At 39.0% G+C, this 17,457-nt stretch overlaps 2 protein-coding genes and 1 long non-coding RNA gene across 6 annotated transcripts; 1 reads left to right on the forward strand and 2 right to left on the reverse strand.

Moving 5' to 3' along the window:
- Positions 1-2,425: 2,425 nt before the first annotated feature.
- LOC137736002 (uncharacterized) lies at positions 2,426-3,063 on the reverse strand. Its single transcript, XM_068475353.1, has 2 exons — positions 2,520-3,063; positions 2,426-2,433 (listed from the first exon to the last, which is right to left on the reverse strand). Exons 1-2 carry the CDS (start codon positions 3,061-3,063, stop codon positions 2,426-2,428), a joined length of 552 nt encoding a protein of 183 aa, XP_068331454.1.
- A 4,040-nt stretch (positions 3,064-7,103) lies between these two features.
- Positions 7,104-13,035, forward strand: LOC137735923 (probable receptor-like serine/threonine-protein kinase At5g57670). Its single transcript, XM_068475276.1, has 10 exons — positions 7,104-7,248; positions 7,376-7,494; positions 7,620-7,738; positions 7,832-7,950; positions 8,041-8,445; positions 8,587-8,841; positions 8,951-9,108; positions 9,194-9,409; positions 12,641-12,790; positions 12,892-13,035. The coding sequence occupies exons 1-10, from the start codon at positions 7,104-7,106 to the stop codon at positions 13,033-13,035; spliced, it is 1,830 nt and encodes a 609-aa protein (XP_068331377.1).
- Positions 13,036-13,219: 184 nt separating this feature from the next.
- On the reverse strand, positions 13,220-16,914 carry LOC137737970 (uncharacterized). Of its 4 annotated transcripts, XR_011068851.1 has the most exons (8): positions 16,785-16,914; positions 16,349-16,446; positions 15,915-15,997; positions 15,648-15,708; positions 14,841-14,872; positions 14,173-14,235; positions 13,769-13,835; positions 13,220-13,368 (listed from the first exon to the last, which is right to left on the reverse strand). It is a non-coding gene; the product is annotated as an uncharacterized lncRNA (long non-coding RNA). The 4 variants fall into 4 exon arrangements; XR_011068849.1 differs by lacking the exon at positions 15,915-15,997; XR_011068850.1 differs by having other exon boundaries at positions 15,648-15,997.
- Positions 16,915-17,457: the final 543 nt, after the last annotated feature.

Raw genomic sequence — 17,457 nt, forward strand, 5'->3', positions numbered from 1 at the left:
TCCACAACTTCAACGCAAAGATAATAGCGGCCAACTCCAAATCATGTGTAGGGTAATTCAACTCATGAGGTTTCAACTGCCGTGAAGCATAAGCAATCACCCTACCATGCTGCATCAACACGCATCCCAGACCATTCAAGGAAGCATCGCTATAAACCTCAAAATCACCACTATCGTCTTGGAGTGCCAAAACAGGTGCATGAGTAGGACAATGCTTCAACTGCTGGAAACTCTGCTCACACTTATCATTCCACTCAAATTTAACGTCCTTCCTCGTTAACCTCGTCAGTGGTAAAGCAATCACCGAAAAATCCTTAACGAATCTCCGATAATACCCCGCCAAACCAAGAAAACTTCTCACCTCAGTGACAGTTCGCGGTTGCTCCCAACTCTCCACAGCTGCAACCTTTTGAGGGTCAACCAGAATACCCTGAGCCGAAATGATGTGCCCCAAAAACGCAACTTGATCTAACCAAAACTGGCACTTGCTAAACTTAGCATGCAATTGGTGTTCCCTCAACCTCTTCAACACCAAAGTAAGATGTCGAACATGCTTCGCCTTCAACTTAGAATACACCAGAATGTCAACGATGAAAACAACAACAAATCTATCCAAATATGGCTGGAACACCCGGTTCATTAAATCCATAAAAGCAGCTGGTGTATTCGTCAACCCAAATGGCATAACCAGAAACTCGTAATGGCCGTAACGAGTCCTGAACGCCGTCTTAGGAACGTCATCCTTACTAATCTTCAGCTGATAATAACCAGATCTCAAGTCAATCTTGGAGAACACACAAGCACCTCGAAGCTGATCAAACAAATCATCGATACGAGGCAATGAATAACGGTTTTTAATCGTCACCCGATTCAATTGCCTATAATCAATACACAGCCTCAAAGTTCCGTCTTTCTTTCTCACAAACAATACTGGAGTGCCCCAAGGCGAAGTACTAGGCTGAATGAACCCCTTATCCACCAATTCCTGCAACTGAACTTTCAATTCCCTTAACTCCGCGGGAGCCATACGATAAGGAGTCAAAGAAATAGGATTAGTACCTGGAAGCAACTCAATAGTAAACTCCATGTCTCGATCTGGTGGTAAACCAGGTAAATCCTCGGGGAAAACATCAGGAAAGTGTCTGACCACCTTCACCTCCTCAACTCTGCTAGGAACGGCCTCATCTAGCACCACATGAGCTAGGTACCCCTGGCAACCTTTAGACAACAACCTTTTCGCTCGCAACGCCGAAATAACGCCATGTCTCACCCCACTCTGCTCACCCACAAAAGTAACCACAGGTAGTCCAGGACGATGAAATGTAACTATTTTCCCGTAACAATCAATGTTGGCACGATAGAAATGCAACCAATCAGTGCCCAGAATCACATCAAAGTCGACAATGTCTAACGGGATAAGATCAGCTGGCAAAACAACACCCTCAACTATCACTAGACATCCTGGGTACACGCGATCTACAATACATCTCTCTCCTCTAGGCATAGCGAACTCTAAATCGTACCCTAGAGGTGTGGGGCGAGGTTGCGTCACTTGAGCAAATGTATGAGAAATCACAGTTTGTGTAGCTCCACAATCAACTAATACTCTAGCAAAATAACCAAGAATGTTTAACGTACCCATAATCAAGTCCGGGTTGTTCTGAGCATCCTGCAGAGAAATATTGTGAATACGCCCCTAGCCCTGCTGTCGTCCGCCGCGACCTCTGCTCGCCTGACCACCGCGACCCTGAGTACCACGCCCCTGACTGGGCTGACCTGACTTCCTCGAAGACCCTGCACTACTAGTGGCAATCTCTCCCTGCTGATACTGTCCTCCCTGGTACCACTGAGAACCGCCGGCTGAAGCTGGAGGATACGGCATATAGCCGCCAGAATACTGAGGATAACCTCCCTGGGAATACGGGTCCTGGGATACTGATACTGTCCAGGGGCATAAGGAACAGCATCACCCTGGTAGTGGTAGGCACCACCTCGACCTGCCTGGGCATAACTACTCGGACCCTGAATCTGCTGGATCGGTGCAGGTGGTGGCATGAAAGTCTGCTGCGGTTTCTGCTGCTGACTCTGGGGACAATTCGCAGCCCGATGTCCCATCTGCCCACACGTGAAGCAACCACTGCTGCCACGCCTGCACTCGCCGAAATGCCGATTGTTACATCTGCGGCAAACTGGAGCTCTACCTCGACCACCATCACCCTGTCTCTGGCCTCGAGTACCACCAGAAAATCTACCTCCTCGTCCCTGTCCAGTGGCACTAAATCCACCACTAGAAGAACTCGAACTAGCACCACCCCTCTTGAAGTTCTGAGTCCTACGAGGCCCGAGCGACGCTTGACCTTTACCCTTATCATCTTTCTTCTGATTGCCATCCTTTTCTTCTTCCTCACTCTCGCTCGACATGTTCTCAGAATCCTCAATCCTCAACAATATCTCGTAGAAATCCTGGTAAGTCTCACAGTGAGTAGTAGTCGCCATCGAACGCCACTTCTTCTTAGTACCTAGGCGGAAACGACGAAGCATCTCCGCCGGATTACCAGCGACGTCAGGATGGTAACGAGACAAATCAGTAAACCTACGATAGTACTCATTAGCCGTCATCTTCCGCTGTCTCAGCTCGGTGAACTCCTGCTTCTTACGATCAATGTACTCAGGAGGCACAAACCTCCTCTTGAACAACTCTTTGAAAACGTTCCAATCAGCCCTCTCAACTGGAGTCAAACGACAAAGCTCCTGTTCCCACCAGGCTGCAGACTCCGTACCCAGAAACCATGAGGTCGTCTCAACCCACCTCTCAACAGGAAGGTTCCCCTGATTGTGCAACACACGGAAAGTCTTCTCAATGTGCTCTAACCATTGCTCTGCGCCCTCGTGACCCTCATTACCTTCAAACTTATCCAATTTCAGATTGTACATAGTCTCCAGAGGAGTCCTCTGGGGAGGGCGCATCACTGACTGAAGGGCTGTAGCAATAACTTCCCCCAGTTGAGCAACATCGGGGAAGCTAGACTCAGAAGAGTGACGTGGCTCCCGACGAGGCGGCATAATTCTGACAGAAAACACCAAAACCATTAGAATACTCACAAAGACACAGGACTGCCAAACCTAGGCTCTGATACCAAACTGACACGCCCCGACCGAGACAAGGGCGTGCTGGCCGTCACACGGAGGTGACGTAACCATGTGCACGTGCGGAAGCTAATAAAATAGTGATAAAAAGTACGAATAATTGAAAACTAGCATACAAAGTAGTAGAAACAAGTGCTAGCGTAAGTGAGACGCTAAGTTCAGAGCAATAAGTCTACAGCAGTCCAAAAGAAAATGATGCGACCACAGTACACCCGAAGGTGACCCTACGCTGGTGAGTGTCTGTCAGAAATGCCGGAAAAGCCCTCTGGGAAACCACCGAAACTGCTAAGCAACCAGAACCTGGAGGGGCGCAAAACAAAAGCGTGAGTGGGCAAAAACAAAGCTTTTTGAAAACCATTTAGTAAAACACATTCTATCCCCTCGCCGTAAAACCTGTATACTTCCCAGAAAATAAACATATATACGTATGTATATAGATATGCCAATCATGCTCAAGACTATGCCATGTCAAAATCTCATAATGAATATGCAAGTGCTCAGGTATAAATCATATCAATAACAAATAATCTGGCAGCCGGAGTCACCTAATGTGACCTGTACGGCTGCATGTAGAGCTCAAATCTCAAACTCAGTAACTGAACCTGCCCACGAGTCGGAACCACCTAAAGTGGTCTGTACGACAGGCCTGGGTGTAATACATATATACGCTCTAGTGCTACGATCACGTGAAAGCTGTGCGAATAATCGCGGGTCACCTACGAGTCGGAACCACCTAATGTGGTCTGTACGACAGGATTGTGCACCTAACTTGGATCCAAGCTGAGCGTGTGGTGCGGGAGGTGAACATCACGTGAAGGACTATGCCCTACTCTGGGCGGGAGCACTAACACCGGGGGTACAGGTTATGAGCTCTCTAAGCATCTCAAACCACTACTGAAAATAAATATAGATAACACTTACCTGTGCGTCCACAGCACCCAATATGCATATGTATATATATATGCAATTACTAACGTAACCAACGATGCATGAATAACGATAATGTAATGCATGGCATAAAACTGATAACCATTTAAATCAATTCTGGGAAAATATAGTATATAGGTATATACGGAAAACCAAAAGCCCACTCACTGGTATGTGGAAGGGTCGTAGCCCCCCTGCCTCGAGTGACCACGCTCGTCCTCGGGATACGTATCACCTATATGCGAAACAACTATAAAAACGTTAATTTTAAAGCACATAACCAACTTCTCGTAATAACTTCTCATACATTGCTCAAATTGGACAAATGAATATACCAACGTGCTCTACACAACCTCAGGATCACACCCAAATTTTTAGAAAAATTTTCCACCGCCGCACGCGCCCCCACGCACTGGCCAAGGCACGGCCACGCGCAGGCACGTGCCTGGCACGCTGACGGCGTCAACTGACGCCGTATGGAATATTCCGTCAGTTTTGACAGATTCCGTTAACGGCATCAGGAATATTCCGTCAGACTTCACGGAATATTCCGTCTCCTTCTCCGGCGAACCTCCGGTGCCGTCGCTGGGGCCGGAAAACTGGAAAAACTTCTAACTTCGATTTCTCTCTCGTTTTTCAACCATTTTTCGTGATTTTTGCACCAAAATGACGCCTAAAATTAGGAGAACACAACCAAACAATTTTTAAGAGCCAAAAACTACGAGATCTTACCTGTCCCCAAACTCCAAATCCGGCCAACTTCAAATAAGGCCATCCCGACGGCCAAATTCTTCAAACGAACTACTCCGAGACTCCTTGGGACCTCACCAAGCTACCTACGAGCTCCATTTTCCTTAAAACGTGAGAAAATACGTTTGCATGAATAGTACCCCAAATCGGACCTTGTGAAATCAACGTGAAAACTGTGATAACCTTACCTGAAAATGGTACGACTGGACTCCTCCCAGCCTCACGAGCTCGACTATGGTCTTGGTTCCCTCGATCTGTAAAGGTTTGAGGGGTTTTGGGTGTGTGTCCGTACGAGTTCGAAGGAAATGGGAGGAAGGGAACACGGGGGAGGAGCAGGGAAACAGGAGAGAAAGGGTGTGAGGTGTGTGGGAAGGTGTGTGTGGCTCAAAGCATGCCAACAACACAAAAACAACCAATAAACGTAAAAGAAACGAAATAGGGGCAAAATTGTCATTTCACACGTACGTTTTCGATATTTTCGGGACGGGATGTCACAGTTTAGCAAGTAGAGGCTAGCATTCCCTGCATGCTCTACTTATGCTAGTAGACGCTATTATGATTTATTGAACAAAGGTATGACTTTTGAACTTTGACTAAATGATTTCAATTAATGATTTGATTGTGAATTTCATTTATTGTTATGGTAGTAAATACTATTATGTAGTTTTTCAACTATATATGCTTTACAAAATAGGGGTTAATATGTTGAAAATGGTTTTTACATGATAAATAATTATGATCCACTCACACTTTGTTTTGAACCCCCTTAGAGCCTAGCAAGATGAAAGGCTTGCATTGAGGAGGATGAATGGGCTTAGTAGTAGTGCGGACTTACTACTAGTTGGGTAGTTTCACTTTTGCTTTGTCGTTATCGAGTTATAATCAATTATACAAACTACTTTCATTATATATGTGGCACAACGCAATGCTTTTGTGAGTTATGGTTGAAACACTACTGTTATGCTCTGGTTGAGGTAATATAAAAATGGAATTAGTTCTAGATTGTGTCCCCAATTGCAGAGGTTGTGCAAGGAACTTAGATGATAGTATAATTAAATAATGAGCCTTTTAGTTCAAAATAATTCACTTCATATTTTCTTTACTCATGTCTTCGTCATTAAGTGATTATATTTCGTCACTTTTATAATCAACCTAGCGTCCACCAGCACATTTTCACCCTTGGTTGGAAAGCTAATCAGGTTGGGATGTGTCACATAGAAAGTCTGAATTTGTGAAATTGTGCATAATAGAAACTGCTATAAATAGTGTGGAGTATGGCTGACCTTTTTCGAATTATCAAAAGTTCGAGAAAAGGGCTGCCAATTCAATAATTTAAATTGCAATTTTTGTTAGGGTTTGAGTGCATTAATTAGTGTACTTGGAAAGTTCATCGAGTTCTAATAATTAAGACTAATATATTTGATATTCCTAATTTATAAATTTTAATTGAACCGAAATCAAAGATCTTACGTGGCAGTTTGGTAAACACTTAAAAATAACTTATTTTCACAGTTTTAGGTGAAAAAAAAAAAAACTAAAAACATGAAGCAGCAAAAATGAGCTTATTCTCACAGCACAACAGAAGCAGTTTTTTTTCAAAACACAGCAATACCAAACCAGCCCTAAATGACAGCACATATTCTGAAACTATGTCTTCATTTATGTATATTGAAGTTATTTGACCTTCAGATGTGCCCTTGAATGCCCAATGCCAATACAAAAACATATAGATATAAGTATAGAATCCTTTTTTTTATTTACATGTGTAGATTAGTTTTCCTCTCTCTCTCTCTCTATCTCTCTTTTCTAACGATGAAGTAAGAAACTGTAGTGTCCTATCAACGTTTCATTCATGAATCATGACGAGGGGCTCCTTTGTTTCTCTTTTCACTATATTTCAGACCAGTCTCTTCTTTTGTCTTACAAAACAAGACAAATCAAATACGTGCCACCAACTTTGCTTATACCCCAAAGCACCCAACCACAACACTTAATTGTAGCTCCATAGAGAGAGAGAGAGAGAGAGAGAGAGAGAGAGAGAGCAGTTGTTCTAATCTTGGCACTCGCAAAAGAGTTTTTCATGCTTGTTAAACAAGACTAATGGAATGAGAACTAGTCCTCACACTTTTCCAACTGACTTAATCATTATGTTATCCCTCTCCATATATATAATCCTAATTTGGTCAACAAGAACAACTAGATCACATAACTGAAAGAAAGTACTCCTTCACATTATACCCATCAAGTAGTGCATCCACAACCTGTTAGTTAAATAATTCATGACAAACAAAATGCCTCCTTCTACCCCTTCTAGAATACTCGTAGGCATCTCTTCCGATGCAGATGACAGTCAGGAGTTGCTCTCATGGGCAATCAGAGTTCTTGCACATCAAAATGACACCATTGTTGCCATCCATGTACTTGGTCAGTTGGTTTGTATCAATTTACAAATATTTGTTTTTATCACATTTATCAAAATAGTAGCATGGTCAACTACACAAGTCAATTCATTTGCATTGGTAAGTCTTACATATGGCTATCTATTTTTCAGTTGGCGAGGAGAGGAAAAAGCGCGAATCAGGAACAAAAAATCAATCGCAGCTTCGTCGAGCAAAAGCCAATGTTATATCTGTGCTTGGAGAATTTGCCAGGAGTTGCCAATTTAAGCAGGTGAACTGAGCTTAATGAAGTGAATTATTATCAACTTATTTTGAAAATTGTAAAAATGTTCTCAGTATTGATAACCTTCTGTTGAAGGTTATAATAAGTTTCATATGCATAACATTAATTTTCAGGTAAATTTAGAAGCAAGAGTAGTTTTTAGCTCGAGTGTTGGAAGAGGTCTGATTGAGGAAGCAAAATCAATTTCAGCAGACTATCTCCTTCTTGGTGGCTCAAGAAACCAATCCAAAAGGTTAAAATTATTCTAGTCTTCTGTTTTTTTCTTCAACATTTTATAACTTGTATCGATCGCATGATCATTGACATGGTTTCCTCACTGAATTAGAACTCCATCCATCACAAAATATTGCTTCAAGCATTCCCCGGCTAGGTGCACACTGGTTTTAGTTGGGAAATCAAAGCAACCTCAACAGAATTCAGATTCAGAATCCGCAGACTCCAAAGGTAGCTAGTTCAATTCAAAAGCTTTCAGATGGCATAACAACTCCTTTTGTAGATTGGATTGTATTCTAATCTGTTTCTATCTAATATCAGAAATCCTTCAATCAAGTTCACGAACATCGTTGCAAGATATCATGCACAGTAGCAGAACTACATCCTTTTCTGAAAAGCAAACCGTCCAAGAAACACAGAACAAAAACCCTTCACCAAGAACTGTTTTACGTGAATTTGAAGCTGAATCTCAGAGCACAGAAGATGATACCGGTAGCAATGTAGACTCGACCGTTACAGCGTCCCCCTCTCCTGCTCCTCCCAATTTTAATAGGAAAATCACCCTAAGAAAGCAAGGATTGTCACCTTGCAGGATCATTACTTCGTTTTTAGGTTCACCATTCAGAAAACGAAACGGAAGTTTATCCAAGAACGAACTGCAGCTACCTTTCTTGAAGTGCTTCAGCTACAAGGAGATAATGAATTCCACAAATAACTTCCACCCAGGTAAAAATGTCAGTACAATTAGTTCTGAAAATAGTTATTTGAAAATGTTGAAAGCTGTGGGGTTTTGCCAACCTATCTTGTAGCCCTGTGGTTTCCGGCTTACTTGGAATTCACATGCGAATTGTTTCCTCTGCGTTTCAGATAATATAGTAGGTCGAGGTGGATATTCAGAAGTATATAAGGGCGATCTTTCTGATGGAAGACGCATTGCAGTTAAGATGTTGGCCAAGGACAGCAAGGATGCTAACAAGGAAAAAGAGTTCCTCGTGGAATTGGGTGTAATTTTACATGTCAGCCATCCTAATACCGCTAACTTAGTCGGTTGCTGCATTGAAAACGGACTCTACCTGATTTTTGATTTCTCTCCAAAAGGAAATTTGTCTTCTGCTTTGCACGGTAAGAAAGATATACTTACTGCCTCAGTAATTATTCATGACCTGTTGAATTATGGACATAAATTATGCCTGCTATGAACAACTTGCTTATTGCATGAGACAATCTTCAGGTAAATCCAGCGAGTTGCTTTCATGGCCTATTAGATACAAGGTTGCCATTGGAGTTGCAAGGGGTCTGCACTATCTACATGAATGTTGCAAGCACCGAATAATCCATCGGGACATAAAAGCCTCAAATATCCTTCTGGGACCAGATTATGAACCGCAGGTGAACAAGCAAACAACCTTTTCAGTATAACATGCTTGACTGTCATTTATTCGTTAAATTTAGATACGAATTTGTCTCTCTGTAGATTACAGACTTTGGACTAGCAAAGTGGCTTCCTAACAAATGGACTCATCATGCTGTGCTTCCAATTGAGGGTACATTTGGATACTTAGCACCGGAGTACTTCATGAACGGAATTGTTGATGAAAAAATTGATGTTTTTGCATTTGGAGTTCTTCTTATGGAAATTGTAACTGGAAGAAAGCCTGTGGATTCATCAAAGCAAAACCTTCTACTATGGGTATGAAATTGTTAACCTAACCTACATAAAATATGTAGACGCTCACAGCATGCGCAAAGACGCATACTTTGGAAATTTTAGAAACTCCAAGCATGGATATCTTACTTCTTGGATCAAAAAAAAAAAAAAAAAAAAAAAAAAAAACCATAAAATTCCTCATTCTTTTACCATTCTGTTTTTTTTTATTATTATAACGGTTGTGCAGGCAAAGCCTCTTATGGAATCAGGGGACATAGCCAAACTAGCTGATCCAAAACTGGAAGGGAAATATGACACAGAACAACTGCACAGAATAGTGCTTATAGCTTCCGATTGTGTAAGACAATCCTCAGTATGGCGACCCCCAATGCATGAGGTACATCACTGATTTGCTGCGCATTGTCCCGTATATACAATAAATTCATAAGACATGAGTTGAAACTACGATTTATATATTTGATTTTCTTTTGCCTTTAGGTATTAGAGCTTCTTACCAATGGCCATAACTCTAAGGTTGCAAGGAGCTCGATACCTAAGTTTTCCTCGGACGAGTTGGATGATTGCTCCATGGTTTATGGATATGAGGTTCCAGTAGATACTGATTTGGAGGACTACTTATGATTATTTGATCCTTGATTTTTATTTATTTATTTTCTGCACCAGGATTTTAGGTTTAATTACTTGTGACAAGAGATATGCTTGATAGAGTAAGAGGTAAGCAGTTGAACTGTTCCTTGTAACTGAAGTATCAGAGAGAATCACAGTATTATGTGATGCGAGAGATACTAATAGGGAGACATACATCCGGTTGTACCAAAGAATTTCCCCAAGTATTGGACTACTACAACTGAAGAATATCTGCAGTTAATCCACTACTCTGAATTGAGAGGCAAGGTGATCTTTATACCAAAGAAAAACGAGCATTTAAAAGTTCATATCAACACTAATAAAGAACGATAACGCAATTTCCGCTAAACAACTTGAACTTGAAAATTCAAAGAGTCTCTAGCAAAACACAACCAAGTAGAATTCACCAATGACCATGGGAGCAAATAAGTAAAATTTTAGACAAGAAAAAACAGAGAATGTTGTGTAGTCTTTTTCTTCTTCCCGCTCGGCTGCCGGAGACAAAAGAATTGATTTATAACATGCAGCTGCACGTACTTGTATTGCAAGTTTTGACTCTAATTCTTGATAAGCGAATTCTTCTAGATTTCAGTCTGTTGGAAATTTTGAGTAGAAATTTATTTGTCCCACATTGGCCATTCCCAAAAGGTTTCCTCACTTTATAAGGCCTTGTCTCTTATAGAAAATGATTGGAGCGATAGGCCTTCTACACTAAAATTGGGCTCACCCTTGGGTTGGGCTTTGGGGTGTACTAATTAATAATTTAATTAATTATTTAATTTGGAATTTAATTAATTAATTATTTTTTACCAACAGACTCTGAAGTGTGAAAAAACGCAGAAAGAAAACACCCCTCTGAGAACATGTCTCCCAACAGATGCATCTCTTCCTCATACCTGTTGCGAACAGACATAATCATATTATATATACATCCATCTACATGGCATTTAGAACACAGAAAATACAATTCTTCTTCTATAATCCAAAACATCCTTACTGAGAGAACCACATAGAAATTCGCCAGAAGCCAAGTTTTCCAGTGTTGAAATTCTAACTTGATCGTTGAATCCTAGTGAAGCAAACGTCCGTAGAACTATAAGCACTGAGTAAGGACAAAATTTGTGTGTCAAGGACATTGCGGTACGCAAGCCTCGATCTTCAATATTTCTGTTCAATATTATTTCATTGTCCGTACTCTGTTAATTTCCTATTCGCATTTATTATTTATTAGCGTATATAATTTTATCATAGATTGTTGACATATATCTAACACAGTCTGCAAGTCAGAATGAAGTGAGGGTTCGAGAACAAAGGATCTTTTGGTTTTCTGCTTCAAACATCCTTTTCCGTTGCATCTTTTGCCCACATGGAAATGACGAGTCTGTTGCAATATGTATTTCACAGTTTTTTAGCCAAAATAGTCCTTGAGTGGTACATGTGCGGTCCCACTAATCCAATCATGTGTCGCCATGTGGATTGTGACATCCCACATCACCCAGATGAGTGATCCTTAAATGTATATTCTCATCCCTACCTAGCACGAGGCCTTTTGGGAGCTCACTGACTTTGGGTTCCGTAGGAACTCCGAAGTTAAGCGAGAAGGGGGCTAGAGCAATCCCATGATGGGTGACCCACTGGGAAGTTGCTCGTGAGTTCCCAAAAACAAAACCGTGAGGGTGTGGTCGGGGCCCAAAGCGGACAATATCGTGCTACGGTGCTGGAGCGGGCCCGGGAAGTGGTCCCCCCGGGCCGGGATGTGACAATTTGGTATCAGAGCTTAACCCTGGCCGTGGTGTGCCGACGAGGACGTCGGGCCCCTAAGGGGGGTGGATTGTGACATCCCACATCACCCAGGGGAGTGATCCTTAAACGTATATTCCCATCCCTACCTAGCACGAGGCCTTTTGGGAGCTCACTGACTTTGGGTTCCATAGGAACTCCGAAGTTAAGCGAGAAGGGGGCTAGAGCAATCCCATGATGGGTGACCCACTGAGAAGTTGCTCGTGAGTTCCCAAAAACAAAACCATGAGGGCGTGGTCGGGGCCCAAAGCGGACAATATCGTGCTACGGTGCTGGAACGGGCCCAAAGCGGACAATAACATGCTTGACTGCCATTTATTGGTTAAATTTAGATACGAATTTGTCTCTCTGTAGATTACAGACTTTGGACTAGCAAAGTGGCTTCCTAACAAATGGACTCATCATGCTGTGCTTCCAATTGAGGGTACATTTGGATACTTAGCACCGGAGTACTTCATGAACGGAATTGTTGATGAAAAAATTGATGTTTTTGCATTTGGAGTTCTTCTTATGGAAATTGTAACTGGAAGAAAGCCTGTGGATTCATCAAAGCAAAACCTTCTACTATGGGTATGAAATTGTTAACCTAACCTACATAAAATATGTAGACGCTCGCAGCATGCGCAAGGACACATACTTTGGAAATTTAGAAACTCCAAGCATGGATATCTTACTTCTTGGATAAAAAAATAAAAAATAAATAAATAAATTAAAAATTAAAAAATTAAAAAAACCATAAAATTCCTCGTTCTTTTACGATTCTGACAGAAAATTCCTCATTCTTTTACCATTCTGTTTTTTTTTATTATTATAACGGTTGTGCAGGCAAAGCCTCTTATGGAATCAGGGGACATAGCCAAACTAGCTGATCCAAAACTGGAAGGGAAATATGACACAGAACAACTGCACAGAATAGTGCTTACAGCTTCCGATTGTGTAAGACAATCCTCAGTATGGCGACCCCCAATGCATGAGGTACATCACTGATTTGCTGCGCATTGTCCCGTATATACAATAAATTCATAAGACATGAGTTGAAACTACGATTTATATATTTGATTTTCTTTTGCCTTTAGGTATTAGAGCTTCTTACCAATGGCCATAACTCTAAGGTTGCAAGGAGCTCGATTCCTAAGTTTTCCTCGGACAAGTTGGATGATTGCTCCATGGTTTATGGATATGAGGTTCCAGTAGATACTGATTTGGAGGACTACTTATGATTATTTGATCCTTGATTTTTATTTATTTATTTTCTGCACCAGGATTTTAGGTTTAACTAGAAAGTGCTACCCGCGCGATGCTGCGGGATTATGATATGTTATAGTAAAAACATATGAAAGATCATGTATCTAATGGTCGTGGAGCTAATAATCATGCACTTAACACTTAACACCTAAATGTCATCAAACCAATGTAAACTTTTATTTAACTAAGTTCTTAGCACTTCAGTTCAATCTTAAGTTAAAAAGAGTAATTCAATTGACTAAAATTACACAAAGGAAGGGAGAAAGACAGAACAAACAGTTGCAGAAAAGTGTATAGTGACATTGATCCTGCAAGTTAAATATGAAAAATGTTCAAAAGAATGTAAAAGCTCAAATTATCCCTAGCATGAGTAGATTAACGATGAAAAAACCAAATTTGTATTAGTTTATATTGCTTAACACTTCAGCAAGAAAAAATGGAAAGAAAAAAATATTTTTAAATATCCAGTGATTAAGTGAATGACAGTGAACATTATACTTAGTATAACATGAATATGCATGTGCATAGTAAATACTAAGCAAGAATATGCATAGGTAAGTAATACCCATCAATTAACCATTTTAATTAACACTTCAAAAAAATTGTTTACGTATAAAAAATCTAAATCCCTTGTAATAACAAATTATTGGTCAAAATACTACACTTTGAAAATATATAATAAAAGAAAAATAGGAAAACGATGCTTACCAATATGGACATATGGATTGCTTCTGAAAGGATGTTATATGCAAGGCTATTATCCGAATGACTTTGTCTGTAATAAGAAGAGTAACTGACTTAAAAAGCATCATCATTGCTACTTGCTACTCTTCCTACATAATCTAAGAATATAATTAATCAAATAGATACGGAATCACATTGACCATAAACTATTACATGTAATTAAAAAAAAATAAAGAGGAGAGAGAGAATCGTGAAATAACTCAAAAACTCTAGCCCAAAAAACTAATTGTTACGCAATTAGATATTTTTTAATAATTGCACATGTAAAGTTTTTTCTTAATAAGTAAGATGTCATAAACATGATATTCCACACTTATTAATTTGATTGTCTCATTTTGAAAGGAGGAAAATAAAAGTAGATGTCTTACTTTTCTCAACAGCAAATCTATTGTTTTTGAGAATCTCTGCAATTGTGACAACTGTGGTAATAGCTGCAGTGGTACAATGAGATATTAATCCTTGCATCAGCTTTAATACTAAACGAATCAAATCTAGAATGAAGAACGGTAATATGCATGATAAAAAAATTATTCTAAATGTTGGGAAAAGGGAATGAGAAGGTTACATTCGACTGGATTCATAATGCCCTAGTAAGGGGAGTTGGTATCATGAGACATCATCTGATAATTTAATTTTTTTCAAGAAATGGACAGATGTAATCATCAACTTACACTTTTAAAATGTAATAGTTTATAAAATTCAAGGCTTGAAAATAAAAAGGAATTACTCTGTTGAATAGAGAGGAATCAACATTTAGAGATAGGAAAAGGTTGATCTTTTGACCTGCTAGTCTAGTAATATCAAGCAAGACAACGTCTTCTATTCAAAGGTCAATTATTTTTCTAATAGAAAACTGTATGTTACATAAATTTATTGAATTAGAATCAAACTAATGAGATTAAAGTGAAAATTTAAAACTAATGCACAAAATGGATTTGAGAGGCTAAATTTTTTTAAAAGCAAATAGGAAAAAATAAGGTAAAATTGTCGAGACATTTTATTATACTAAAGCCCTTGGATAGTTTGAAAATCTTACCCTTATTCATTCTTCACTCTCACTCTATTTTGCTATACATTAACACAATAAAATATAATCAGATGGATAATTATTAATCTACAAAACAATAAGAAATTAATATAAATAAAAAATGACAAACCTATTACTTTGCATTCTCATTATTGCAGATACCCGATAATTCCTATCACCAGAAACTCTTACTTCATAAGAGCCATATGTAACGTGCAAGAAAGTAATAAGAAATTAACTAAACTATCACTCAAGAAGAAGTTAGACAGAAGTGTGGAGAATACAAAACAGATATCTACTTCTAGTCTATCAATATGTTAAAATTGTATCAGGTTCAATGCCTAAATGAAGAGTAGAAATAAATTCATCCACGAAATAAGGTGTTATTTTTAAGTATTGTAACACAAACGTAACATGTGTACAACCATCAACCCACACCCAAGGTAAACTACACATACTCGCATAACTCTTACACCCTAAGAAACATGTTATTAAAATATTAGTATCAATACATCATATTTGCTACTATCATTTTCAGGAGTCATGTGGTTTTCCATGAATTGTGAAGCATTTATATACAAAGTGAGATTTGCCAATACCTCCAGATATTTCCAAGTGTGCGCTAGTGTATTTTTTCCTTTGAAACATGCAGTTTTTTTTTACCCGTATTATTCCCACCATTAACCAAAAAGGAAGGAAAATTTGACAAAAGAAGCTATCTTAATACCTTTCAGAAAAATTATCAACCACAAAATAAGCACTGCATTTTGAGCCTATGAAAAGAAGAATAACCCAAAATACATTCACAATTATTACCTGACACTTTCTAACTTTCTCTAAAACTTTCTGCTTTGTCAATCCCTTTTCTCTTGCCTGCCTAAATATAAAAATAAATAAATCAATTTCTTGTGAAAATTCAATAATTATGTAAAAGAGCATCTGATTATTTTGAAAGCAGTTGAGGTGGGTTCTATAGCAAGGAATAATTTGAAGCATATCAAAGTTAATAAGTTCTAAGAGGGGTGAAAAAAAACTTAGCAAAGAAAAAAGGTATTGAATGACCAATAATAAGAATTTGGTCACCTTATTTGATCAATGCCAATGATCCTGAAGTGAGTGTCAAGTACATTTAAATTTGCATAGAACAAAGCTTGAGAAACACACATCTGTGAATGATAAGAATAATTAATGTTGGACATTTTTTTTCTGCTAAATGGAATGGTGATCATTTGATTCAGTAATTACAAATATCAACACATTTGTAAGTAAAAACTTTAAAGAGTGTAGACAAAGCGTTTAAAATTTATTGAAATACAATGTGAATTCAGTGTACTTATAAAGAATGTAATGACTGACAGAACTATAAACATAATCAGAATTTTGGAAAGGAAATTATCAAATAGCCAAAATTAAGTCCACAAATGGTGTACTACGCAAAAGATGAAAGCTTTACCAAATACCCAAAAGTTAAAAAACAAACACACAGGGAAAAAAAAAGAAGAAGAAGGTGAAAATACCTTTTATAAGATCTTGAGCTCCTCACACGCCCGTTTAAACTTATACAATAGTTCTCCCAGTCAAATTTGCTTAAGTAATCCAAAAATCTATAAAGGACCTATAGAAATGAAAAGTAATTAAGTTCTTAAACTTATATATGAGCAATGATTGGTGTAATAAATTTCAGCCAATTGTTTCCCTACGGCATGCAAATCTTTCTTATGGAAAAAAATACAATTTAATCAAATTATAAACGAAATCAAACGAAAAAATGAAATCAAACGAATGTTTCCTGCAACCAAAAAACGAAATCAAACGAAAGAACCAGATGTAAAACACGAAGAAATAGAAAAAAACGCTGAGCAAAATAGGTGAAGAGCCGAACTTTAGAACAATCAATTAAAAAAATTTCTTCCTAACCAAACAGAAAATAAAGCAACGCATGAACAAACACACCTGAAACAGAGCGATTCGTTCGTGGAAAACAGCAAGAAAAACATGCCAAACACCCTTCCACACGATCCGATTGGAATCAAAACCGAAAGACAAACGGAGAAATAGAGAGAAACGGAAAGACAGAGAGAAGAAAAGAAAGAGGAAAGTGAAAAATGAAAGATGCTGGAAGCATCTTCCCATACAAAACGCACGCACGGGAACAAAAATGAGAGAGGGGCAAAGTGGCCAATTCATCATACAAACCCACTAAAGCCTAAAACACATAAAGAGAATAAGGGGTAAAACCGGATGGGCACTGTTAATGAACAGTACCCATTCGCTGAGTTTTAGTAGATATAAATTACTTGTGACAAGAGATATGCTTGATAGAGTAAGAGGTAAGCAGTTGAACTGTTCCTTGTAACTGAAGTATCAGAGAGAATCACAGTATTATGTGATGTGAGAGATACTAATAGGGAGACATACATCCGGTTGTACCAAAGAATTTCCCCAAGTATTGGACTACTACAACTGAAGAATATCTGCAGTTAATCCACTACTCTGAATTGAGAGGCAAGGTGATCTTTATACCAAAGAAAAACGAGCATTTAAAAGTTGATATCAACACTAATAAAGAACGATAACGCAATTTCCGCTAAACAACTTGAACTTGAAAATTCAAAGAGTCTCTAGC

Source organism: Pyrus communis, chromosome 6 (genome assembly GCF_963583255.1).
Source record: "Pyrus communis chromosome 6, drPyrComm1.1, whole genome shotgun sequence".
In the NCBI taxonomy this organism is placed as follows: Eukaryota; Viridiplantae; Streptophyta; class Magnoliopsida; order Rosales; family Rosaceae; genus Pyrus; species Pyrus communis.